The sequence below is a fragment of the Mixophyes fleayi genome, chromosome 3 (genome assembly GCF_038048845.1).
Source record: "Mixophyes fleayi isolate aMixFle1 chromosome 3, aMixFle1.hap1, whole genome shotgun sequence".
Taxonomy (NCBI): Eukaryota; Metazoa; Chordata; class Amphibia; order Anura; family Limnodynastidae; genus Mixophyes; species Mixophyes fleayi.
Genome location: NC_134404.1, coordinates 133,602,518 through 133,629,837, shown reverse-complemented (window position 1 = coordinate 133,629,837; position 27,320 = coordinate 133,602,518). Strand labels below are relative to the sequence as shown.

At 42.2% G+C, this 27,320-nt stretch overlaps 1 protein-coding gene across 1 annotated transcript in view; it reads right to left on the bottom strand.

Moving 5' to 3' along the window:
- Positions 1-710: 710 nt before the first annotated feature.
- The window catches only part of ECEL1 (endothelin converting enzyme like 1), an 83,440-nt gene continuing 56,830 nt past the window's right edge, over positions 711-27,320 (bottom strand). The window contains exons 10-18 of the mRNA XM_075202356.1: positions 23,610-23,713; positions 22,334-22,392; positions 22,139-22,190; positions 19,761-19,828; positions 11,428-11,552; positions 7,568-7,633; positions 7,333-7,428; positions 5,150-5,226; positions 711-4,465 (exon numbers count right to left, since the gene is read on the bottom strand). Coding sequence (XP_075058457.1) covers positions 4,366-4,465; positions 5,150-5,226; positions 7,333-7,428; positions 7,568-7,633; positions 11,428-11,552; positions 19,761-19,828; positions 22,139-22,190; positions 22,334-22,392; positions 23,610-23,713 — 747 coding nt within the window. The 3' untranslated portion in view covers positions 711-4,365. The remainder of the gene's footprint in view (positions 4,466-5,149; positions 5,227-7,332; positions 7,429-7,567; positions 7,634-11,427; positions 11,553-19,760; positions 19,829-22,138; positions 22,191-22,333; positions 22,393-23,609; positions 23,714-27,320) is intronic.

The following is a 27,320-nucleotide window of genomic DNA, read 5'->3' as shown; positions in this document are numbered from 1 at the left end:
TCTCAGAAAGTGTGTCCCTTAGCATCACAAGCACTGCTAACCCAAGCATCCCTCAACAACCTATACAACCATCATTAGGCTACACCCACAAAAGCATTTTTGGAAGCGTATTTGAAGAAATTTGGAAGCTGGCAAACGTTTCTAATGTCCTCCTAAAATGCCTCTCCATTCACTTGCGTGGATTTCAAACATTCATAAAAGTGATTTTTTTTCTTGAGCTGGCAGAGGGGTTAAGAAAACATCAGATACAAAAATAAAATAAAATGCCAGACTGGACTTATTTTAAATCTATTGTTTATTTCTGCATTACTTTTGTGCATACTTTGCCCATCCCCATGCTACCATGATACTCCACAGTATATTCATTTTGTGCCAACTAACACTATGGGGTAAATGTATAAATGTCCGGATTCTTCAACTCCGGCGTGTTCAGCGTCTTCGGCGATTAGATTTTAAAGCGGCGCTGCCTTGTAAAGGAAAACTTCCCTTTGCAATGCAGCGCCGCTTTAAATTTAATCGCCGAAGATGCTGAACACGCCAGAGTTGAAGAATCCGGACATTAATACATTTACCCCTATATCAGCTACACATTACTTTAATACTTGTATGTGTTACTACCAATGACTCCCCTGTATTTAAGTGAAATGTTCGTTCTCTCTCTCTCTCTTTCTCTCTCTCTCTCTCTCTCTCTCTCTCTCTCTCATTCAAAGTGCTCAAAAGTAATTCCACATAATGGTCAATTAAGTATTTCAGTTCAGGTACAGTTCAGTCTTAGCCATCAATTGTCCAAGACCCTGTTTTATACACAGTTCCGAAATAAGAAACTCTTTACAAATACATGAGGCTAAACTGAGAAGTATTGTATGATATAGACATAAATATTAATGAAGGGGGATGTCTTAAAGTTGAAGTAAGTTGGACTTTGTTGTGAGTTTGCCTGCACATTCAGGGCTTAATGATGCAGTGGTGGAAGGAGATGGTAATTGTTAATATTTAGTGATAATGCAAGAGGATAATTAATTAGTGTCATGAAAATAATGATGCACTAGTGAAAGGAGATCATGATTCAGTGAACTGAAGGCAATAATAGTATTCATCAAAATATTGTGACAAATAACTAAATACAAATGTTATAGTGGAAGACAGAATAATGGTGTAGCATAGTGAAGACAATTATGTAATGCACAAGAAAATGGAAAACATTTAGGGCCTAATTCATCAAGGAACATAAATGCGGATATGTGCCGTATTCTGCATAAAATGGCACTGTGCATGCCCAGAAATAGACTATACGCCAGTGCATGCATTAACGTCCAATTCAGCTTTGTGCGCAAAGGACACCTATGACAGCCTATGATTGCATGGGTGGAATGGTGAGGGGAATGGGCATATGCATGTTGTCAATGTTCAGTAAGGCAGTGCCAAGTTCAAGGGCACGCAACAGCATCCGATTCAAACTTTGGAGATCTCTTAGTGTTTTTCACGTGTTTTTCTATTGTATCACTTGCACCTGCTACAGGGCAGGTGTAAGTGCCGAGTTTTAGTGATTTATTGTCTAAAATGTTTTCATTAATAACTATATTATTAACAGGTGAAGAAAATTATTAATTTCTTTTATCATTTGTAAAGCGCCACAAAGTGTCCTCAGCGCCGTCCAGGAACAAACAATAGGACAGTACAAGGAATGACATTACAGTACAATAAACAAGCATCACAATAACTGATGGAGCTCAGAGCACAGCTAAGGAAAGTGTAAGGGATAGTCAGGACAGTGGGAAAGGCAGCACAGCAGGAGACATGGTGTGCCCAGGAGTCTGGGCGCAGCAACAGGTAAGAGCTTTAGAAAAGAAGCAGTGAAAAGCAGGAGCGGGGTTGGTGGGTAGAAGGCTAAAGAAGGAGGTGGGAATAGTAGCTGTAGAGCAGAGTAAAAAGTGGTGGAAACAGCAGGAGAGAGGACTCTGCTCAGAAGAGCTTACAATCTAAGGGGAAAGAGGACAAACTGAAGACATAGGGAAGGCGAAATTGGGACAGGGTCGAACAGAGTGAGGAGGAGGAAAGGGAGAGGTAGCTGACAGGTGGGTAGTTAGGCAAATGATTGGCTTTTAAGCAGTGGTGGGTTTTTGATGCCTGTTTGAAACTGCTAAGATTGGAAGAGGTTCTGATTGTTCCAATGGAGGAGGCAGCACGGGAGAAGTCTTGAATACGTTAGTGTGAAGAGGTAATCAGAGGGGAGGAGAAGTGCTGGTCATTGGCCTATCGCAGAGGTCGGGAAGGAGTGTGAATAGAGAGGAGGTTGAAGATGTAGGGAGCAGTGGAGTTGGCAAGGGCCTTGAATGTGAGGGTAAGGAGCTTGAAAAGGATTCTGTAGGGGGAGGGGAGCCAGTGAAGGGCACAGTAGAGGGGGAAGACAGATGTGGAGCGGCAAGAAAGGAAGATGAGCCTGGAGGCGGCATTAAGTACACAACGAAGAGGAGTGAGATGAGAGTGGGGGAGGCCAGTGAGGAGAAGGTTACAGTAGTCCAACCGAGAGATGATCAGGGAGTGGATGAGAGATTTAGTAGCGCCCTGAGAGAGGAAGTGCCGAATGCGAGCAATGTGGCGTAACTGAAAGTGGCAGGATTTGGCAAGAGAATGGATGTGGGGGGCAAAGGAGAGGAATTGAGGGTGACACCAAGGCAGTGAAGTTGGGGAACAGATGACATAATGGAGTTGTCAACAATGATAGAGAGGTTAGGGGGGGAGAGGGTTCTAGATGGAGGAAAGATAATAAGTTTGGTTTTAGAGATGTTAAGTTTTAGAGATCTGGAGGACATCCAAGAGGAGATGACAGAGAGGCAGGCGGACACCCTAGCAATGAGGGATGGGGAGAGGTCAGGAGAAGAGAGGTAGAGTTGGGTGTAATCGGCATAAAAGTGGCACTGGAGGCCAAAGGAGCTAATGAGCTCACCCAGGGAGCAGGTGGAAGATAAGTGATTTTTTTTTTCTGTGCCTTATACTGGGACTTTAGATTCCATGTATTGGACATATCCGGCAGTGTATTAAGTCTGTCAGAGCAGAACGTAACTAGACCCGTATTCAACTAGAGACATTTCTTCAGCTCCGTTTGTAGTTGAATACGAATATGCGTATGCCGAATATATGCGCAGTTTAAAACACAATTTAGGTTTACTTTGTGTGACTTAATGAATAGGGCCCACGGTGTTGTGGAAACAGTGAGGTAATAGTGTAAAAACATGATAAATCTTCAACCTATTTTAAGCAAAACATACACATAAAAAATTATTCTATTAAATTATTTTATGTATATACCACTGCTATTTCACCACTATCATGCTGAAAATAATAGAGGACATAATGACATTTACTTAGCACTACTTACTTTAATCAAAATCAAGTTAAGGAAACAAATTCCCAAAGTAGTGGATAGCTACATTAATCTGTTCTAGATTTGCCTATTGGCTAGATGACTCGGGGTGAATGGCTTGCAGCCCATTATTTCTGGAAGTAAACATCACAGTAGCATTGAATTTACATATAAGAATATCTTAGTAAATGAATATTACCTATAATATATAGGCAATAATATATAATATAGAAATATTAACAACATATTCTGTGTATATGTAAGGCTCAGTTACCCATTCTCTGTAGGTGGGAAGAGTTCTGCAATCTATTCTTAGTAGATATGAAGGGATTTATTACTCTGCAGTCTGTGGATGTGAAGAAATTGGTTATCATTATTTAAGGATGTAAAGGGTGTTGTAATCTGTTCTCTGTGGTTATAAGGTGCTCAATATGCTCTCCTATATAAATATGTAGGTCTCAGCAACCTATCCAACATGGGTGACAACGGCTCAGTAGTCTTTTGTGTTTTAAGATCTTACACACATGTTTATTATCTACTGCGAAAGCCGAGGGCCCATAAGTCCATCTTATTTGGCTGTCAGTGGGCTCTTTACTGTGGATTTAAATGGCTCAGCAATCCATTCTTTGTGGGCTGCAAGGGCCCAGAAACCTATCTTCTGTTAGTGCCAAGGGCCAAATAACCCATGTACAGATGATTTCAAATGCTAAGTAACCCATTCCTTGGGGGCCTCATTGGCCCAATAATTCATTCTCTGGGTGATCAGCAGGCTCAGTAACAAGTCCATGGTGTGAGCCACTCTGTAACTCTGAAATGTGAAGATCCTTACAAGCCATTTTCTGGGTTGGCAAGGACCCCACACGATATGGGTGTAAAAGGCTCAGTAACCCATTGTCCATGGGCGTAGAAGGCACACTCAGACATTCTTCTCCTGATGTAGGCGTGAGGAGTATTTGTGCTGTGATGTGGGTGGAGCTAGTATCCGCAAAGCTCTCTATATATCACCACACAGAACACTTCTGAACCGGGTTCATAGGCGAATTCCTGGGGCAGTGGAATACTCTTCCAAACTCTTCAAACTGAGAGACACTACCCATAACCCTAAGAGAGGGGCAGAAAGGAAGAGAAGAGAACAAGAAAATAAAAGACCTTTGTATACACTTAGTTCAACCTATCCAAGTCACCATCACAGGAGCTAGATATCATTATTGGAGCAGATGCTTATTTTAGTGAGACAGCCATATAATTGAAAGCATCAGTTTATGTGCAGTGCAAACATGAAAGTCCATTCAGTACAGTACTTTAGTGCAGTACTCTAGGTAAGCAAAAAATGAGACAAAGGGAAGAGGAGCATGCATGGATGGCTCGTGGCCGTGATAATGCACTTATAGCTCCGATCTTAAAACGGACCTCAATGTTGCTAAAATTTTACCATATAAAAAATAGATTGATACAAAAAGTAATGACATGAATAAAGTCTGATCTGTCCACCACAAACTGATATATGCCAAATTCATACAATCAATAAATGTATTCAGTTCTTTTGATATAGACATCAATACATGATATGTATTCCAAGGAGACACATCTCTCCTTCTTTGTGATGTGACATTAACATTTCTATATCAACATAACGTTTGCATCTTACCACTTCTACTACTAACTGACCGGGTACTGTCAATAATAAGACAATGAAGCTTAAGATGACAAACACAATGTGATATCATCAGTTAGGAGTCTTCAAATCAATGGTTCCTGCAAGTAACTTATGTGTATTAGTCATACCGGTAGTGTTCAGGAGCATGTTTGTCAGTCAGGACCTGCAGGTATATGGACTGGGACCTTCTCTTTATACACCAGTTCTGAATAAGAAGGAGAAAGAGTGCTCATTGATTTGGCCTGTTTTGTTTGATACATAGAGATTTAATAGTGGATTTTAAAAGTAAGGACTAACCCAGATATCATGTCAAAGAGAAATACACTCTTTATCAGATTGTAGAGATTGCCTACACTTTGGTTCTTTCATCGCTTACTTATTTTTAATGTGTTCCTTACAGCGATAAGTAGCACAGCGAAAGCTACACTGGTTGCAGGGACTTCCAATCCTAATACGAAGGGACAAGAAGTCTGTGCTGTATCCTGAATTCTACATACTGCTTATAGTAGAAACTGGTGTAGCCAGATAGAATTCACTAAGCACCAGATTAGAGGGAATGAACCCAGAGTGCACGTTTGGTTGTGGACTGACGTGCCTGCTTTAAAGTCTGTGTGTCTCATATCTTTAATCCCGGACCTCATTTACCAGATGCGCACAACAACACACCTCGGTTTAGCAGCAATGTGCCTAGATGGTACATGGAGTGTATATTAGGTTGCCTGCTTATTCCCATCAAGAGGCACTGCCACGAACTAGAAGTGTGCCTACAATGTACAGAGAGGTGAGAGAATGTAGAGAGCTGCACTGTGCACAAATGTAAATGGCACATCCAAAGGCCAACCTCCCCTTCCACTGAATAAAACCTATTTAGCCTTACTAATGGATTTAATAATCATGAATGTGAAGTAATATACCTAGATCTCCATCTACACAGAGCTGGGGGGAAATCAAATGTAGAGTGTAATGGCTGAGGGCCCTTCTGCAAAGCAGCATTACTTCTAGAAATGTCTCTCCACCCCTTTATTTTTATTTCAATAATATTGCTCTGCAAAAGGAAATCTCTTTTTGCACTGCTCCTCAAATGTTGGTGCAACTCTGTACTTTGCAGGGTCTGTTCTTATTCCGCCTAAGTCATCTCATCAGCTGGAGCAAACTTCTGCTCTGCAAGTACCACAAGCTTTCAAACCCATATGCTTTGGTGAGAACCTAATCATACTTCTGCGAATACAGACTTCTGAGACCACCACAGAGGTTTGTATGCAGCACTTCGGCTGTTTGCGATTTGCAAATGAGTCAATGGGTCTGAGACATTAAGGAGAGCAAAGCAAAAAAAGCAGTAACTTTGCACCTTGGCAAAACCATGTTGCATTTGAGGGGGAGATAAATTTATAATGTGGGGACAGATTTAAATTTTGGATAGGGCATGTCCTTGATCAACTTTAAATTTTAGCATAAAAATAAAGCTATCAAGTATTTGTGTGCTCCTTGAAAAAGCAGCCAATATTTAAATTATGTGCAAAATAATAAACTAATTTGTACCCCTTGCATTGTAACATGGTTTGTCCAGGATCAAATTTACTCCTTTTTTGCCTTGCTCTCCTTAATGACTCAGCCCCAACGTATTTTGTAAGACTGCAGTCACTTCATTAAGTAATTTGATTTATTAAGTAGTTTCCAACCAAACTGAGCAGATGAGGGAGGAACTCCCAGGGGAAAATGTAGCAAGCTGAGAGTTTTCCGGTGGGTTTGAAAAACCAATCAGATTCTAGCTATCATTTATTTAGTACATTCTACAAAATGACAGCTAGAATCTGATTGGTTGCTATATGCAACATCTCCACTTTTCAAACCCGTCGGAAAACTCTCAGCTTGATAGATGTACCCCTCAGTCTTCCCCTTTCAGCATATCCTTAGCCACTTAGATAATTATTCACGAATCAGAATTTCATGCTTATTTGTTTTGTGAGTAAAAGTAGATAAAATGCATGATACCAAATCAGGAGCCAGTGCTATGGCAGCTCATTGAGGTATTTCAATATTTTACTCTCTTCACTGTCAATATCTGCATAGCTACAAAGGCTAAATAAACACTTGTCAAAATGATATTACCCCAAAAAATACTAAAATACAGAGTATAAATGTGCTTGGGATTTTTACCATTTGAAGTGCTACTGCATCTACACTGCAAGCCCAAAACAATCTATCCATAGAGGCAGCAAGTTGTGCAAGTTGTAACCATGCTCTATCCATATTAAACTAACCTTACCAAATTTATGTTTACTTACAGACTAGAGGTGTTACTAATTCTGACCTGTGCGAATGCGATGAAGAACAGCTGATCATGTGTGTATTTCAGACGAGGAAGCGGGCGCTCTGGACCATTTTCTCTCACCCACTTCTGGTACGCCTAGAAAATGTACAGTACATTCCAGAACAAATCAAATAGATAGTGATATCACAGGTAGCATACACATAGTGAGGAAGCAATGAGCATGCTGGCAGAAAAACTGTAAATAATTATACTGCACGGTTCATAAGATACTTACATAATATGCCAACTTTAGGCCACCCATGTCTGCAATATTTTCTCCCAATGTTAATCTTCCATTCACCTGAAAAGATAGTCAATGAGCTATATTTCTGTAGACAAGAGCGCAGTATGAATCTCTATGTCACAGAAAGCTAGGGATACAATAAGAACATTTAGGACGCTAGCCAATGGCCCTGGGAGCTCTAGTAACACTACACTGGTCCATATTATTCCCCTGACTGATACCAACCTGTCTATCTGCTCCAGATATGTAAATCTATGCTCATAAATCCCACCATAAGGAGATTCAACCATCATAGATATGCTGAATATATTCCAGTTACCTAATATAGTCTTTGAGCTGTTCTGTAATTATATGCCCCATATAACTACAACATACAACTGCTCATCAGATTTCCAAAAAACAAGCTTTGCCAAATGATATATAGAAAGTTACTGAGTGGGTAAGGTGTATTATAAGGTACTGAGCTCTTATCTACTGGTTTGTTAATATATACTGCTTTACAAAAAAACCATGTGCATAAAGTGAACAAGTTATAGTTTTAATCTTTTTTATATTTTGCTATGCTATAATAGACAGCCAGTACTATCTTACATTAGCAATGATGTCCGAACAGCTCTGTTTATTCATAGAGCAATTTAGAAGTTACTCATCACACATTACAAATGCAGATTTATGCTTTAAATACTTGTTAGCATATTTGGTTGTTTGACTATTTCCCTGTTTCTACAAAAAACGAAGGAACCACTTGAACTTACTTACAAGCTTTCGGCTCAGAGTGGAGATTGGGCTAGTTGTGAGGGTGCATTAGTGTAAATAGTGTTATCAAAGACAAGGTCACCTCTAAAAAAGAGATGGGTTTTCAAAGAGCTTCTAAAGATATGAAGGCTGTGGGAAAGTCTGATTGAGCCGTGAGAATTCCAGAAGCAGGGAGCAGCACGGGAGAAGTTTTGTAGGCGTGAGTGAGAGGTGGTTACCAGAGATGAGACAAGGAGCAGGTCAGAGGTAGATCTAAGAGAGTGGGACGGAGAGTATTTTGATATGAGATTTGAGATGTATGCAGGGGTAGTGTTGTTGAGGGCTTTACAGGTACGGGTGAGTACTTTGAATTTGATTCTGGAAGACACAGGGAGCCAGTGTAGGCGTTTGCAAAGTAGTGCAGCAGATGTGGAGCGCTGAGAGAGGAAGAACAGTGTTGCAGCAGCATTTAGGATGGATTGAAGTGTGGATATATGGGTGTCAGGAATGCCAGATAGCAGGTGGTTGCGATAGTCAAGACAGGAGATGATATGAAAATGGATAAGAGTTTTGGTAGCATTTTGAGTAAGAAAAGGGCATATTCTGGCAATGTTATTAAGGTGGAATCGACAGGACTGGGAGAGAGTCTTGATGTGAGGAATAAAGCAGAGGGGGGAGTCAAGTGTGACACCAAGGCAGCGAGCTTGGGAGACCGAGGAAATTGTGGTGTTATTGACAGTGAGGTCGATCTGAGGGCAAGTGGTGACTCTAGCAGGTGGGGAGATAATAAGCTCAGTTTTGGACATGTTGAGCTTTAGGTAGCATTGGGACATCCATGTGGAGATAGCACAAGATAGTACAGAAGGAGAGAGGTCAGGGGAAGACATATAGATTTGGGTGTCATCAGCGTAGAGGTGGTATTGGAGGCCAAATTAGTGAATTAGTACCCCAAGACAAAAGGTGTACAATGAAAAAAGTAAAGGCCCAAGAACAGAGCCTTGAGGGACCCCAACAAATAGTGGGAGTGGAGGGGAGGATGTGCCTGAGGTAGAAACACTAAAGAGCGGTTCGATAGGTAGGAAATAAACCAGGAAAGAACTGTGTCACAAAGACCAATGGAGTGAAGGGTGTGTAGCAGAAGTGGGTGATCAACAGTATAAAAAGCAGCAGAGTGGTCTAGGAGAATGAGTATGGATAAATTACCCTTAGATTTTGCAGTAAGTAAATCATTGGTCATTTTGTGAGAGCATTTTCAGTGCAATGTTGGGGGCGGAAACCTGATTGCAGAGAATCGAAAATGGAATGAAAGAAGCGAAAGCGAGACTGGCGTTTGTACACTAAATGCTCAAGTAGTTTGGAGGTAAAGGGGAGGAGAGAAATAGGGCGGTGGTTGGAGAGAGAGGCTGGATCGAGAGATGGTTTCTTTAGAATAGTTGAGATGAGCGCATGTTTAAAGGAGGATGTAAATGTGCGAGTGGAGAGAGGCAGGTTGAAATGGTGAGTTAGAGGTGGGCAAGCAGTGGAGGAGAGGGAGCGGAGAAAATGGGGTTGTAGGGTGAGATGATAAAATCAGTGTAGAGACTTCGTCTTCAGATACTGGAGAGAATGAATCATGGGTGAATTGGGGAGTGTAGGTAAAGGTGGGTAGAGTAAGTGGACTGAGTGGTGTCAATTTTGTCTTTGAAATGGGTGGCAAAATCATGGGCAGTGAGGGAGGAAGGAGGAGGAGGTGCAGGTGGGCAGAGAAGTGAGTTGAGGCAATGTGGGTTAGAAGACTGGGTGGATATTAGAGATTTGAAGAATGTTTATTTGGGAATTGAAAGGGCAGTGCTGTAAGACGAAAGGATGAATTATAGTGAATCAGGATAGGAACGAGATTTCCTCCAGTGGCGCTCTGCAGTGCGGGAATTTAAATCCTTTAAATAATAAAATTCAATAATTTAAATAATAAAAAAGAAAGGACACTAATATAAACATAGCAAAGACCACTGTTTTTCGGTACATAGCACTGCACATAGAGGAGAGATATACTTTTATTTTTAAATCAAGCTAGGAACATGAAAAGATTGTGTATCTAATATAAAGTCATGTAAATTGCAAAACAGATTGAGGGAGTTATATCCAGAGGACTAATATGACAGGTATATCCATTTTATAATACAAAAAGAGGAAAATTTATATCCAAAAGTAATTTGTATCTGGACAGTCCTAAATCAAATAGTAGAAGCAGGTTGATCTGCCATATACCTTAGACACATCCCTTTACATAGAGTTTAAATAATGGATGAAAATTAGAGAATGTTTTGTTATGTAGGGCATGGTAACTCAAATTGGTATATGTGTACCATGAGCTCAGACAGGTTCAATAAATACTTAAGCATATTAAAATAGCTCAAAGTAAACATTTACAGTAGTAGGAAAATCTATATAAATAGTGCCAATTTACAGACATTAGTAGGTATGTGAGAAGCATTAATAGTCATTATGAATGTACATCACAAGCCCATGCACTCAGCAATTCTAGCAGCCGCTTAGGCCATATCAGACCTAATTGGTTGGAATCAGGAAAGTTCAGATGTTCACCAAATAGAAGAAAATACAATTGGGCAATGACATTGATCTCACCATTTATGTGGTCACTGCCTGAGTGCACTAGCTGTGCCCACACACGTATAGCCAAATTTGACAAGGTCCAGCTGCTTGGCACTTTGGCTGAGTGACAAGATTTTCCCATGTATGGGCAGACTATTAGAAAGAGTATATGCAATTTCAAATACCTGAAATTCTACTATAGCCTGGCAACTTTTAAAATGTTATCTGCTGTTATGTTGAATCAATTTCCCATCTAGCAACACTTAAAAACAGCTGTCTTTCAATTAAGCCTTGTTTCTGAAACATTTTAATGAACACAAACAATTTTAATTATACAAACTAAAATGGGGATACTGTAGGAGAAATATTAAAGTTATCTTGTTGCTTTTGAATAGTTGCTCTACATAACTAGTTAAATACATTTTATGATTTGTATTAGTAGGTTTGAAATGGTACTTATTTCGGAGACATTTTCAGAAATTGCTGATGTAACTTTAAAGATGAACAAATTATTCTGTTCTCACCCGTTGGTTGTACACAGTGAAGTTTTCGTATAGGTCAACAATGCACTCGGCTTTCTTTAGGAATTTACTGTACGAGTCCTCAGTCCACCAGTGAATGAGATTCCCAAATGAGTCATATTGACCACCTGTACCATTCAAAAAAAATAATAATGATGATTAAAAGTACAGTAAAAGATATATAAAAGGTGAAAAAAGAACTGCAGGAAAAAATAAAATTAATTTTACAGCTTTTTGCAGAAAAAATGGGATTTTTACTCACCGTAAAATCCGTTTCTCTGACTCCATTGGGGGACACTGCGAGACATTGGGGTATAGTAGTGTGCTCAGGAGTTCTTGTCACTTTAACTGTTAAACCTTTGGACTCCTCCCCTGCTATGCCCCTCCTCTCCAGAGAGATCCTCAGTTTTGACTAACAAAGAGTGAACTAAAGCAGGAAACATAACCTAGACAGGTCCTAGTAATAAAGAACCCTACTTTATAAATGAAGTCCATAACATCTCCTCCAGCATCTGTTCATTTGAACTTATCCCCATTGCCCTTAACTAATCAGTCATTCACTGGCTCCTGTGCTCAGCCAGCCTTAACTACTATATGTAATCTCTCCCACTTCCATTATTATGCAAGCAGTATGCTGTTATTACTCCAATTCTGAATAAAAAATCTGACCCAAATTACCATCCTATATTTTATATCCCTTGTTCCTTGAGAGGTTTGCCTACACTTGTCACACAGGTTTTCTTTCTTTTCACAACTGATTGGACTGATATGCAACTTGTGGCATTTAATATTATGAATAAAAAAATCTATTTTCCTATAGATTGGGGGACACTGCGAGACATTGGAGTATAGTAGTGGGCTCAGGAGTTCTTGTCACTTTAACTGTTAAACCTTTGGACTCCTCCCCTGCTATGCCCCTCCTCTCCAGAGAGATCCTCAGTTTTGACTAACAAAGAGTGAACTAAAGCAGGAAACATAACCTAGACAGGTCCTAGTAATAAAGAACCCTAATCAAACTTTCCACACACAGAACTATATACAGAGCAAGGGAGGGTGCGCAGTGTCCCCCAATGGAGTCAGAGAAACGGATTTTACGGTGAGTAAAAATCCCATTTTCTCTTCCCTGCCATTGGGGGACACTGCGAGACATTGGGGATATACCAAAGCTTCCTCAAGGGTTTGAATGCTCTGGACCAGCTGCACGCATAATGCTGCGACCAAAGCTTGCATCAGCCGATGCAAAGCCCATGCAAAGTCTATAAAATCTTGTGAATGTGTGGACGGAAGACCAAGTTGCCGCTCTACACAACTGTTCTACTGACGCGCCGTGCCTAGCCGCCCAGGAGGCACCCACTGCCCTAGTAGAATGTGCCATTAAAGACTGCGGAACGGCTAGAGAAGCTGAAACATTAGCCTCACGAATCATGGACGTAATCCACCGAGAAATTTACTGCTTTGAAGCAGGCCAGCCTCTTTTATTGGCATCATATAAAACAAAAAGATCTCTGGTCTTTCTAACCTGCGCAGTACGATCTACATAAATCTGTAGAGCTCGCACCACATCCAAATGCTGCATAGACCCTTCTGAAGAGTCCCTCCTTGCTTTAAAAGCAGGGACAACAATTTCCTGATTTAGGTGGAATCTAGAAACCACTTTAGGAACAAAAGACGGCTTGGTCCGAAGGACTGCCCTGTCTGCGTGAAAAATAAGAAAAGGAGGGTCACATCGGAGTGCCCCAAGCTCAGACACTCTTCGTGCTGAAGCTATGGCCAACAAAAACTCTGTCTTCCACGTAAGATACCGCAAGTCAACAGACTGTAAAGGCTCAAACGAAGGATTAGAAAGAGCACGAAGAACCAACAGGATGGCAAAAAGGAGGTTGTATACGCAACACACCCTGCAAAAATGTCTTGATATCTGCATCCTTAGCAATCTTTTTCTGAAAATAAACAGAAAGGGCGGATATCTGCCCCTTAAGGGAACTAAGCCGCAAACCTTTCTGAACCCCGTCCTGAAGAAAATCCAGGACACGGGAAATCTTAAATCTTGAGGAATGAAACCCCTTAGACTCACACCACACAATATACGTCTTCCACACTCTATAATAAATGGAAGACGACGCAGGCCTCCTGGCCCTAATCATGGTGTTTATGACCTCTTGAGAGAAACCCTTAGCCTTAAGTATTAGGGTTTCACTGGCCAGGCCGTCAAAGCCAGCTGATCCAAACCTTGGTAAAGGAATGGACCCTGAACCAGAAGATCTGCCTGCATGGGAAGCCGAAATGGAGGAGCTCCTGCTAACAATAGCAGATCTGAGAACCACGCTCTGCGTGGCCAGAATGGAGCTATGAAAATCGCGGGAACCTTCTCCCTCTTCACCTTCTTTAGCACCCGCGCAATCATTGGAATGGGCGGGAAAATGTACACCATCCGGTACTGCCAAGGAGCTGACATGGCATCTACTATTTCTGCAGCTGGGTCTCGTGCTCTTGCGCCGTAGGGCGGCACCTGATGGTTCAGACTGGACGCCATCAGGTCTATCTCCGGACGGCCCCAACGCTCCACCAGTAAGGAGAATACCTGACTGTTTAGAGCCCATTCCCCGGGAGGAAGGGTGTGTCTGCTGAGGAAGTCTGCTTCCCAATTCTTCAACCCCGGAATGTGAATGGCTGAAATCCTGGGGACCTGATGCTCTGCCCACGCTAGTATGCGTCTGGCCTCTCGCATTGCAGCCGCGCTGCGAGTGCCCCCTTGATGATTTATGTACGCTACCGTGGTGGCGTTGTCGGACTGAATCTGAAGAGGTTTTCCTCTTAGAAATTCCTGTGCTCCTATCAGTGTCTTGTATACTGCTCTGAGCTCCAGAATGTTTATTGGAAGACGTGATTCCTGAGGGGACCAGAGACCCTGAAGCCTCAGGGTTCCTGTTACTCCCCCCATCCCAACAGACTGGCGTCTGTTGTGACTAGAGTCCAAGACCATACCTGTAAGGATTGGCCTCTCTCCAAGTTGGATCGGGACGTCCACCAGACCAGAGATAGTCTTGTGACTGTGGACAGACAAACCATCTGTTTGTCTAAATTCCTCTGAGACCCTGACCACTTCTGCAGGATCTCTCCCTAAGTGGACGGGAGTGAAATTGAGCAAAAGGAACTGCCTCGAATACCGAGACCATTGTCCCCAGGAGCTTCATGCAACTGAGAACCGAGACACTCCTTTTCCTCAGCATGGCTCTGGTCCTTGCCTGCAAAGCTAAGACTTTTTCTGCTGGAAGATAAACTCTCAGAGACTGAGTATCGAAAAGCATCCCCAAGAAGCGCATCCGCTGAGTTGGCACCAGCAATGACTTGGGTAAATTCAACACCCAACCTTGTCTCTGCAGAAACTGCATAACAGTCTGAATCTGTTGGGATAGAAGGACCGCAGACGGTGCCTTCAATAGCAGGTCATCTAGGTAAGGGACAATTGTTATGCCCTTCTGGCGCAACAGACCGGCCATGACTGCCATGATCTTGGTAAAAACTCTGGGAGCGGTGGCCAGGCCGAAGGGGAGTGCCCTGAACTGAAAGTGCGCCTTTCCTACTGCGAACCGAAGGAGACTCTGATGTCCTTCCCAGATCGGGACGTGTAGGTAGGCATCCTTGATGTCGATGCCAAAATCTCCCCTTTTTCTATCCCTGCTATCACAGAGCGAAGAGATTCCATGCGAAATCTCTGAACCCTCAGCTGCTTGTTTAGAGACCGAAGATTCAGGATGGGCCGGAAAGATGCATCTGGTTTTGGCACCAGGAAGAGGTTTGAATAAAAACCTTGCCCCCTTTGTGGAGGAGGGGCCTGAACTATAACTTGAGCAGACAGGAGCTTTTGCACGGCTTCCTGAAATGCTACACATCTTAGGGGGCAAGAGGGGAGAGGAGTGACTAAGAACCTGTGAGGGGGGGAGTGGGCTAGATCTATGACGTAGCCCCGGGCCACAACTCCTCGAACCCAGAGATCCGTCGTGGAATTCCACCACTGATACCTGAATTGAAGAAGACGTGCTCCCACCTGAAACTCCCCCTGAAGAACTATGTCACGCGGAGGGCTTGTCTGCTGGACGAGCAGAACCTCTCCTTGCTGCACCTCTACCTCCTCTGCCTCTGATGGCCGATGATCTAGACGCTGAGGAATACCCTCTATTAAAGGCACCTACCCCTCGGGAAAAACTCAGAAAGGAACTAAATCTACCCTGACGGGGCCTGTTTGAAACCGTGGGTAGAGCAGTACTCTTAGCTCCCGTGGTCTACTGAATAACCCTTTCGAGCTCCGCCCCGAATAGAGTTAGTCCCTCAAAGGGTAAATTCTCTACAGCTCTCTTAGAGTCTGCATCCACCGACCACGTCCGTAACCATAGGTTACGACGAGCTGCTACAATAAGAGCCGAGGCCTTGGCATTTACCGAAACTGCATCCTTGGCAGCGTTCGCTACGTACACCGAAGTCTCTAGTACATGCTCTGCTAGATTTGCTAGCTCTGTACGCGGAGTGTTATCTCTAAGGCCCTTAATCAAAGCCTCCATCCATAACTGCACAGCCTTGTTGGCCCATGCTACCGCCATATTAGGCCTAAACAAACTCCCCACAGCGGTATAAGCTGAGCGAAGAGCCAGATCACACTTCTTATCAGTGTAATCCCTAAGGGTTATCCTCTCCTGGACCAGGATAGCTGAAGATGATGCTAACCGGGCTACCGGAGTGTCCACCTTAGGCAAAGTCTCCCATTTTACTGTGTCCTCTGGAGGCAGAGGGTAAAGGGATTTAAACTTTCCCGGCATCATAAACGGCTTATTTGGCTTGTGCCAAGCTTCAGAAATAATCTCCAACATTTCTGGAGAATGCGGGAAAATTGCTAACTGTGCCTTAGGTCTTTTAAATAAGGATATCCCCTTAGGTGCTACGGGCTCCGGATCGGCTAACCCTAAGGCATGCCTGATCCCCAAAATAAGACTGTCCACGCTCGTGGAACCAGAGTCAGAATCATAGATAGCCTCCCCTTCTGGGTCGATATCTGCCTCACCTTCCTCTGCTGAGGAGCGATCAGAAAGCTGATCTATTTCCAGACCTGCCTCAGCAATGGCTCTCTTACCCCTCTGGTAAATAGATACTAGCCTATCTTCCCGTGGGTAGACCCTGCCTGTGATGTGACATTCTCGTCAGACTGGCTACCTGCAAGTGGAAGTGTGGTAGTGTTGTCATGTACCTCTATTGCCCGCAGCATCACGGCCATCATTTTCTCCATAGCCAAAGAAAAAGACCTCATCCAGGGCAGTTCCACCATTGCAGAGGATCCCTCCTGGGCTGAGTTGTCTCGCCTCTGAGCGTCCGCAGTACAAGCTGCGCAAAGGGCGTTTCGGTCTGTGTGGCCAACAGAAAGTTTTGTGTCACATTTTGAACAGGTATAATACATAGCAGCAGGCACAGAACTACTCTTGCCTTTAGCTGTCTCCTTCTCCGTCATTGTTCTGCTTCTTAAAATAATTGTTAAAAGAAATGCAGACAACTAAGGCGACACAATAGAAGAGTGCTGTGTTAGTAAGTCTCTGAAAGAGCACCCTTTTAAATTATAGCACAACTCCAATATAGTACTGTCTGTGAAAATTCTAACATGATATAACTCACAAGACATTACAACCCAAAATATATATACACTCCCCCAAATGCTCCTAACGATACCAGCCTGTAGCGATTAGGGCATCTAAAAATCTTCCAGAGAGGAGAGGCAGAGCAAAAGGCTTTTGATCTAGGCAGAGCTGCACGCTTGTAATGGTTGCTAGTCTCCATTGTCGCGCGGGAAGAACCTACACAGAAAGCCCTGTTCACTCCTCCCCTTCCTGCGTTGCCTCTCTCTGTCCTCAGAACACTCACTGGCGCCATCCTCCAATGGCCGCCAGGAGTGACAGTAAGCGTGCCAATTTTAAAGTGCCCAGCGTTGCGCTTTCATACCTCTCAAGCAGCCGCTCACCTTAGCGAGTGTGAGCGCTGCTTCTGCCCCTTCACACTGCTCGTTGTCTAGGAAGAGCGGTGAGCTGCCAGCCAATGATCGCTGCAGGGAGGTGGGGGAGGCTGTTGCAGTTCCTCCCCCCTTCTATGCTGCACAGATACGCTCAAGAAGCCTCCTTCATACCATACTGCACCAACACCTTCACACTGGTTTCTCAATCCAGCTTCTCCTAATAAACTAATGGCCCCTATAGAAAACTGCCGGCAGAGGTGCCAGTAAAGTGAGCGCTGGGCTTCACTTACCTGCGCTGGGATCCAGAGTGAGCAGAGCCAAGTCCTACTCACTCTGCTGGGTCTTCCTAGGATCCCGCGCTGCACCTATAAAGAATAAAATAAAAACATAAAAACCTATCTACTAAACTGGGTAGAGGCAGGAGCCTATACCCCAGTGACCGAACTCTAAGTCACTTATTAAAAACTGAGGATCTCTCTGGAGAGGAGGGGCATAGCAGGGGAGGAGTCCAAAGGTTTAACAGTTAAAGTGACAAGAACTCCTGAGCATACTACTATACCCCAATGTCTCGCAGTGTCCCCCAATCTATAGGAAAATAGATTTTTTTATTCATAATATTAAATGCCACAAGTTGCATATCAGTCCAATCAGTTGTGAAAAGAAAGAAAACCTGTGTGACAAGTGTAGGCAAACCTCTCAAGGAACAAGGGATATAAAATATAGGATGGTAATTTGGGTCAGATTTTTTATTCAGAATTGGAGTAATAACAGCATACTGCTTGCATAATGATGGAAGTGGGAGAGATTACATATAGTAGTTAAGGCTGGCTGAGCACAGGAGCCAGTGAATGACTGATTAGTTAAGGGCAATGGGGATAAGTTCAAATGAACAGATGCTGGAGGAGATGTTATGGACTTCATCTTCATTTATAAAGTAATTGAGCAGATTGTTGCTTGGAGAAATGGATACCATTTTATATCTAGAATCAGAACTGAATTTAAACTACTTGTAGTGTGCCATCAGTTTACAGAATGCTTGCAATTTAGTATAGAGTAGATGTGCTGTGTAAACTTAGATTGGTAGACAGAAGGCTGGGTTGTTTTAAATTGGTCAAACATAGTCCCATCTAACACTTTGGTCACATTGGTTAAACCATCAGATATATGGCAGATCTATTTGAGGTGACATTTAATACAGTAGTACATTGATTTGCACTGGCTTCTAGTCCATAATGAGCTCCCTTGTTCTTGATTCCATCTTGTGCCAATGTGGATCATCGGCTGACTGGATTTTTCATCTTGTCCATACAGCTGACAAGTTGAGATCAGATAGGTAGAGTTACTATCTGACTGGCTAAACATATTATTATAATATTATTATATTGTTCTAACTGTCAAAATCTGATAACATCATATGTGCTTATTTATAGAACTTTAAAGGCCACCTTTCAAGTTTGACTATTGGGAAATCCAGTCTATAACATCTATACTAGGCAACACTGTCAAGAACTTTGTCTCCATGGTTCACATGCTTTGAGTCAGTACCTTCATTACAAACCAAATGAAACCAATGCCCAATGGCTCAATTGACCAGTGACCCCCCCTAACAATAACAACCCTCACCCCCAATTCCCACAACTATACCCATTCGAACCTACCCCCATTAAGAGATGTCCTAAATCTCCTTTTTCCCTCTTGCTACAATAGGGACTTAATGCAGTGTGATGATCAACATGTAGATTGTTTTTAGAAGCCCCACAAATACCTGAATAAAGTAAAAATTAACTGAAATTAATGCTCTTGACAAGACAAGATCGTTGTCATTTGTCTTGTATCAATGAATATCATATCTTTAGAATTGTAGCAAAAGCTATATGTAGTTCTTCCCCCACCCCCCCATTTCATCACCTTCTCTTCTTCAATTCTGTAACCCCAGCCACCACCCCTTCCTGATAAATTACCAAAAAATTGTCTATTTAAAAAAAACCAAGTTTAAATGTTAAATATTTATGCTAACTTTGTTGTTATGCCATCATGTAATGAGAAACACAATAAAAAAATGTTGCATTGTAAGTATGTATGTAAAGTTTTCACTTATTTACAAATATTTGTATTCTAACTCATGTACAATTTCTGTATGCTATTTAGTTCTGCAATCTTCTTTTGGTTTTTCAAAAATATATAAATCGCAAAAAATATATATGTATTGCATCAACATATATGTGGTATTGATAAAAAGGAAAGCAATTTCAAAACATACTTCCATACTCTAAAACATAGTGCATCTGTTATGGTGATCAATATATAGATGGTTGATATCTAATATAGCAAATAAAATTATTACCCCAATCATCATATCCATGTGTGAGTTCATGTCCGATGATGGTGCCTATCCCTCCATAGTTTAAGGACCTGTAGATGTACAAGCAAAGACATGCAGTGTCAAACAATTAAATATTGATTGAAAACATTACCTATGATCTACAAAAGAAGCCATTGAAAAGCAGCCAGATAATGTCAGGATGAGCTGGCTCACAACCAATTGTGCCTGACTCCATGACATTGAACGCCCCCTCCACCTTATTAACTTGGATTGTGGTGAACAGCGTGTAGAGCTCAAATAAATATAGCCACACCTGTGTGCTTCTAGAACCAATGTCTTGATCCTATTCCTCATAGGTTTACCAATAAATGGTACGGTACACAGATCTCTATGTTGCCATCTGCTCTAGACACTGTACTTATTTATATATTATATTGACATGTTCCTCAAACCAATATTTGCAGTGTGGTAGGGCTCATTATCCTGCTGAAAAAGGACACTGCCATAAGGGAGTACCTTTGACATGGAGGGGTGTACTTAGTCTGCAACAATGTTTAGGTAGCTGGTATGTGTCAAAGTAACATCAACATGAATACCAGGACCCAAGGTTTCCCAGAACAATGACCAGAGCATCACACTGCCTCCGCCAGCTTGCTGTCACAATCTGCCTCCTGCAGCTCATGATTGCCAGGAGCTAAGTTGGATCTTCTGGATATGGTGCAGTACCACTATGCCACCAAAGGGGCCACTGTGGTGCTTGAACTGTTTCCCTTCCTTCTGAACTAAGCTCATTTTCTCAGGATGATTTACACCTGCTGCTACTCCTTAAAAGACAGCCTCGCTCAGCAGTCTGGGCCAGATCATCAGGTCACTCAACCTGATAGGAAGCATTCTCCTTTGACTCCTGTTCCTGGTTATACTTTCCTGTGTACCCGTCTTGGAGTTTTTGCTGTTTATAGCAGTGCCGCAGACACAGCTTCATCTACCCTGTTCCTGAGTTATACACCTATGTGGATCTCGGTGCTTTTGCTCTTCAGGTGATTGCTTCTCAGTGTAACCTGTTCAGCTTACTCCCACATTTACCTGCTGTCTGCTCTCAAATATTTCAGCATTACCAGGCTACTCATCTCTCCACCTTTCCAGAGGTATCCAACCCTGCAACCCGCAGGCCACTCATATCTCCACCATTACAGAGGTATCCAACCCTGCAACCCACAGGCTACTCGTCTCTCCACCTTTCCAGAGGTATCTACCCCTGCAACCCGCAGGCTACTCATCTCTCCTTTCCAGAGGTATCCAAACCTGCAACCTACAGGCTTCTCGTCTCTCCACCTTTCCAGATGTATCCAACCCTGCAACTCGCAGGCTACTCATCTCACCACCTTTCCAGAGGTATCCAACCCTGCAACCCACAGGCTACTTGTCTCACCACCTTTTTAGAGGTATCTAGCCCTGCAATCTGCAGGCTACTCATCTCACCACCTTTCCAGAGGTATCCAACCCTGCAATCCGCAGACTACTGCTTCTCACCATTGCTTTACAGTATTGCCTATTCTGCTGTTAATATCTGTGGTTATATTACTGCCTTACCAGTTATTGCATCCTGAACCTATATTACCTGTGTCTCTAATAAAAGCACTTTGTTCATCTACTTTCTCTTCGTGGTCTTACCATGGGAACCCTGACACTTGCCTTCTTCCCATAGTGCATCCTGGTGCCATCTCTTCACAAGATAAATGACACACATGCACCCAGCTGTCCACCTGATTTAAAAGAAAACATGATTCATCAGACCAGGCCACCTTCTTCCATTGCTCCATGGTCCAGTTCTGGTGCTCACGTGCCCATTGTAGGAGCTTTCGGCAGTGGAGAGGGGTCAGCATGGTCACTCTTACCGGTCTAAGGCTATGCAGCACCATACACAGCATGCTGCGATGCACTGTGTGTTCTGACATCTATCACAGCCAACATTAGCATTTCAGCAATTTGTGCTACAGTAGCTCTTCTGTGGCATTGGACCAGATGGGCTAGCCTTTACTTTAAAAACACATCAATGAGCCTAGGATGCCTATGGCCCTGTAGCCGGTTCAGTGGTTGTCCATGCTTGGACCACTTTTGGCAGGTACTAACCACTGCATACCAGGAACACCCCACATGACCTGCCGTTTTGGAGATGCTCTGACCCAGTCATCTAGCCATCACAATTTGGCCCTTGTCAAGGTAGCTCAGATTCTTATGCATACCTGTTGTTCCTATTTCTAACACATCAACTTCAAGAACTGACTATTTACTTACTGCCTAATATATCCCACCCCTTGACAGATGCCATTGGAACAAGATAATCACTGTTGTTCACTTCCCTTGTCAGTAGTACAAGCTTCGAATGCCTTAAGACTTACTGGGGAAAATCTGGATCATAAAGTGTGGGTTGCAGGATCCCAGCAGGAAACACTGTGGGTAAAAGAGATTTAGAATAATTTAGTATGACTGTAATAAGTTTTCTCTGGTAAAAAACACATACTTTATATGCTGACATACAGTATATGTTTTACATTTTCAGTAATGGTCATCAGAGGGTGCCATTTGCTACTCACCCATTTGGTTCTTGTTAGGGAGATAGTAGGCATTCAGTGCCTGAGGAGGAAGCAGCCATCTGTTTAGTATAATATGTTTTAGTTAGTACATGCTTTGTCTACCTGGTTACTATATTTAAAGAACAAATTGAATGAAATTAAATGAATTCCCTGTTGCAGAATAAGGAAATCTAGCTATAATAAGTCTCCAAATCAATTAAGAAACTAAGAAGAGTAACGAGTAGTTGGAAAAACGATAGCTAGTTAACTGTGAGTCCATGCTCTACAGCAGTGACAGATGGAAAAGGACAGACCTGTCAGCACTGAGGGATTCAACCAATTGTGGTTGTTTTAAGCACTACTGGTGCATTATTAGGGTTTAAGAAATATACTGTCTTTGAAACCGCTTTCTGCATTGATGGGATTACATCTTGAGCGGTAGTTTGAATCTCCTGACTAGGTCTCTGTACCAGTACTGAAAGCTTTTTCTTACAATCTAATAGCGAAGGCACACATGTCTAGATATAAGCCTTACTAGCAGGGCTTATTATTATCCTTATCTTGTATTTATGTAGTGCCCCAATATTATGCAATGCTTTAAGCCCAGAGGGGCTTACACTCTAAATTCAATATCAGAGATTTGTTCAGTCAATGTGGGGATTTTTTACCTACTTTTGCCAACTACTGTAATATGAGTGGCCCCATTAAAACCGATTTAAATTTGATTCAGTTGGATCAGAATAGTTTTATTTAGGCAGTAAATTGATTTACCTAATAACTTTAATCAGCACCTGTGTGAGGGCAATGGCTGTCTCGAACAATAAAGGGAGAGCACAGCGGTAAGGCACACAGTGCATTTTGCTGCAGGAATGACTAGAGCTGTTGCATGCTGTTTCAACAATAGGACAAAAAGTCCAGCGCTGTACTAGCAGACCAGTATACAACAAATCCAAACATAATAAGAACAATAAAATGAAGAATATTTTTAAGAAAAATTGGGTTGGGAGAGTGAGGAATATAGGGGAGGGGTATAGGACTAGTAGAGAGGAGATGGTAACCTTGTCATCTTCTATTAGGGGAATTGGTGAGGAGTCTGGTGTTATTGGATCTAGGAGAGGGTAAGCTGCTCTATGCAAAAGGGGGAGGATTTGTGTGAAGAGGGTCGACACACTGCGAATGGATCCTGCACATACTCTTAAATGGAAATTACCTTTTTACATATGAAAAATACACACTTCCGAATTGATTCAGCAGAAACACGTGTTGAAGATGTTCTGTTAATAATGTTTATACATACGCTGATTTATCCACCTCTTGACGGATCCTCTTCACTGACTGTTTGATGCTGAACCTAATGCTGTTCAGAATGTTCTTGAAATATGTCTTCTCATGAACCTCAAACTAAGAGGAGAAGTACAAAGTGAGGGGCATCAGGAAGAGAGAAATAGGAACTAACTATATAGAAAGCAGTAGCAATGAGGGACATGGGAGCTGATCACATCATAGATACATGAGGATGGGGTGATACACAGAGGACATGGAAGAAACAAAATATCATTTGATATTCTTATACATAGGTGGGATGTAAAATGCATTTTCTTGGTGGCCTCTGACCACTGTTTTCATCATTAATAGATAACATATATTTTAATTCTCTCATACATAGAAATGTAAATAATGTACTGCTTTAATTGCCTGATTATTGACAAATTAATAGCACAATTGGTTACTGGTCTTGTGTACAGTGATTCATAAGGTCAATTTACATTGGGATTAGCAAACAATATTTGTCATTAGCCACAAACAAAAACACTTGTTAGGAAACAATGTATTTGTGTTTGAGCTTAGAAATATATCATAGAATTAGAAATAATGAATGTATCCAGCTCAGAAGATGTGAAATCAGTAATGCAATGTGTTTGACATGAAAATAGACTACATCTTGCCTAGCAGTAGCTTTGAACTCTAAAGCAGGGTGCACACTACAGAAAATTTTAATGAATGTGATATCGTTGGCAATTTTAACAACAATTGAAGTCCCGATCCATTGATTCATGCGTACACACCAGTGGCGCACGCAGGGGGGGTTTCTGAGTCTCTAGAAACCCCCCCCTGCGCTAACTAAGTGGCCACTGTCCTATACAGCAGCCGCAGCGCTGTCAAAGAAGCGTCCGCGGCGGTGCTGTATTGTATACAGCACCACCGCAACGCTTCTTAGACAGCGCCGCGGCTGCTGTATAGGACAGCGCTGGCGAAACGGAGCTGCTGCGCATGGGCGGGCGCATGGGCAGCAGCTCTCTCTCGTGGTTTTTTTTTGGGGTTTTTTTTCGGTCGGCGAGGAGAAACCCCTCCCCCCTCCGACAATCCTCCGTGCGCCCCTGCACACTATAGATGGTTTAAATGATTTTTACAGAATTAACCGTCGGAGCTGTGATTTTCGTCTGTCATAACCAACGCCTCTAAAGATTGTGACTCTGTACACACTGTAGAGATATATGGCCTCCCAGCAGCAATATGCTAAATAAATTTAAAGAAAGGACTGAACCTCAGTGCACACAACACCCATAAACAAAGAATCAGGGAACCAATGTCTCCATGCAAACTCAAGCACTCTTGTAGCAAGAATTCATTGAAATTTATAACGAACACAGAATATGTAAATTTCCTTATCCGATTTTGTCATGTAACAAGCAAAATGTATGTAAAGTTATAAAACATATGTACACCTTTCAATTATGCTACATGTATAAGTAAAATAAATGTCTACAAATGGTCCCATTTGACGTAACCAATATTGTGCCCTATGTGATAACTATATGTATATTAACACAATACAGAGCCTTTTCTAGTGGTAAACATGCAGTACATAAAGTATTTAACAGTATTAATTATTAAGCCACTTAATATACCAAGACATTATATACTCAGTAATATATCCTGCTACAGTAGAAATGTATCCAACAGTACACACCCCTTACTGTGCTTAACAGCAGGTCTGTAACAAGGGTGGCGTGATTGTCCAGGGTACAAGTCTTATTGGTTATATCTTTGATGTTGTAAAAAATGTGTCAGCCAGGGGAGGGTTAGCAGATTTTAGCCCGGGGGTGCGAGACTCGACTCAGCAGCCTATGTTAAATGAAAAAAAATGCAGGTGGCTAGTCACCCTACACACATATACATACAGATGCAGACAGGTTGGTATGCTGTTATACTGTGCACGTCCATGTAGCAGTTTATATTGTGGTGCAGGCTCCTACTTATATATAAGGATATTCAGTGGCGATCCTCTGGGTGACTTCTATTAACTTTGAGGGACTTATTTGATCTGGGGCATGCAGCTACACTTACTGCGACTATCCCCTTCAATGTCTGGATGGTAGTGTCGGTGGGAAAAGTTCCAGTAGTACACAGCTCCCCTTTTGTGCCCAGTTTCTCTGCTGGGTCCAGCAGGTCATCCTCTGATCCCCTGTATCACCTAGTCATGTAATGCAATTGAGATGTGACTATAAAGACTTGTGCCTTGAATGTTAGGTTGACAAGTGAGCTGGAGTAATAATAATTTAAAAAGTATATCCATACAATGACAGAGAAGAGCTATTATTACATAGTTAACAACTGTCACTAATTTCCAGGTAATTCCTAGGATTTAAGGATTTTCTCTTGGACATTTCTGTATTGAAAATGTTCCTATTTTTCAATACTGACCAAATGGGTTAACAATTTCTTAGCTTTAAATGCCTTATATCAGACAAAGTGCAAACTTAACATTGTTTGCGCTTTGTCTGATATAAGGCATTTAATGCTAAGAAATAATTTTGTACACCATTATTTGCACTCTGTTTCAGGTAAGGAGTTAAAAAGTTAATATTTTTTGGTATAACATTGTTTGCACTATCTTTTCTAGTAGGTGTTAAAAATTAATATATGCTATGTAAAAAAATATAGTGCTATGGATTGTTTCTTGGAAGGGGGCCTCAAACCAGTATCTTGTCTAGGGCCCCATGAGGTCTAAATAAGGCTCTGTCCCCATATGCTAGAAAATGGCCACCACAGCAGCAGAGGTGTTAAACTCAGATACTGAAGGGCAGAACGGGTTAAAATGCCTACATGCATAGACGCCAGGGGTTGAAATGCCTGAATGTGTTTTTTTTAAAATGTATATACAGTCAATGTATTTATTGACTGTGTGGTGCTGCAGTGACAGTTAGTGTCTGACTCTCAGTGCCAAATAATAGAAATGTAAAGAGTATTTTTTTGTAAAATAAAATAAAGTATACTTCACATACTCGGGTGGTCTAGTGGGGATTGGGGCTCCTTCAGTGGTGTCCTGCCTGCTGCTCCAATCCCTGACTATACAGACCGAAGCACTGTGGTGCCAGAGGTGTCCATCTCTGGTGGCTCTGTGGAAGGCTGCAGGACCACCCCTTGAATCAAGCAGCTTCAAATGAATAATGGGAGTCCCAGGATGCAAAGAGCCACATTGGAGCTCAAAGAGCTCAACAGCGGCAGCCAGTGGATTGTTGCTCACTTCCCTGGAAGTATTTTAGGTGGGGGATTTAAAGATTCCAGGAGTGGGAGGTAGCTGAGCCTTCCTCACGTAGCAGTTTGTGGACATGGAGACAGTATATACACCCCTGCCACTAGCAACCATGTTAAAGTAGTAAAACCCCTCCAGACTTCATGTCCAAGCTGCCTTAATCAGCCTGGTTTGGTTAAAGAGAAAGGAGGCTACTGCCAAGTTGTGTGTAAAAACTTTAGGAAAACACTGGAAAGAATCATATTGTCCATGTAAAAAAGTATTCCAGTATGTTTCATCTGTACGTTTGATTGATCACCAGTACCCTAACTGATGTGTAACGGTCTTTGTAAGGATTCTTTAAGAACAATAAACCATGCCTCTGCTTTTAAGATTCTGCCTGATGCCTATTGCCTGCTGTATTTCTGTGAAAGAGCTACACTCTATCCATTCCCTGGCTGCCCTGTGTTGGACCCAGTGCCCTGTGTCAAT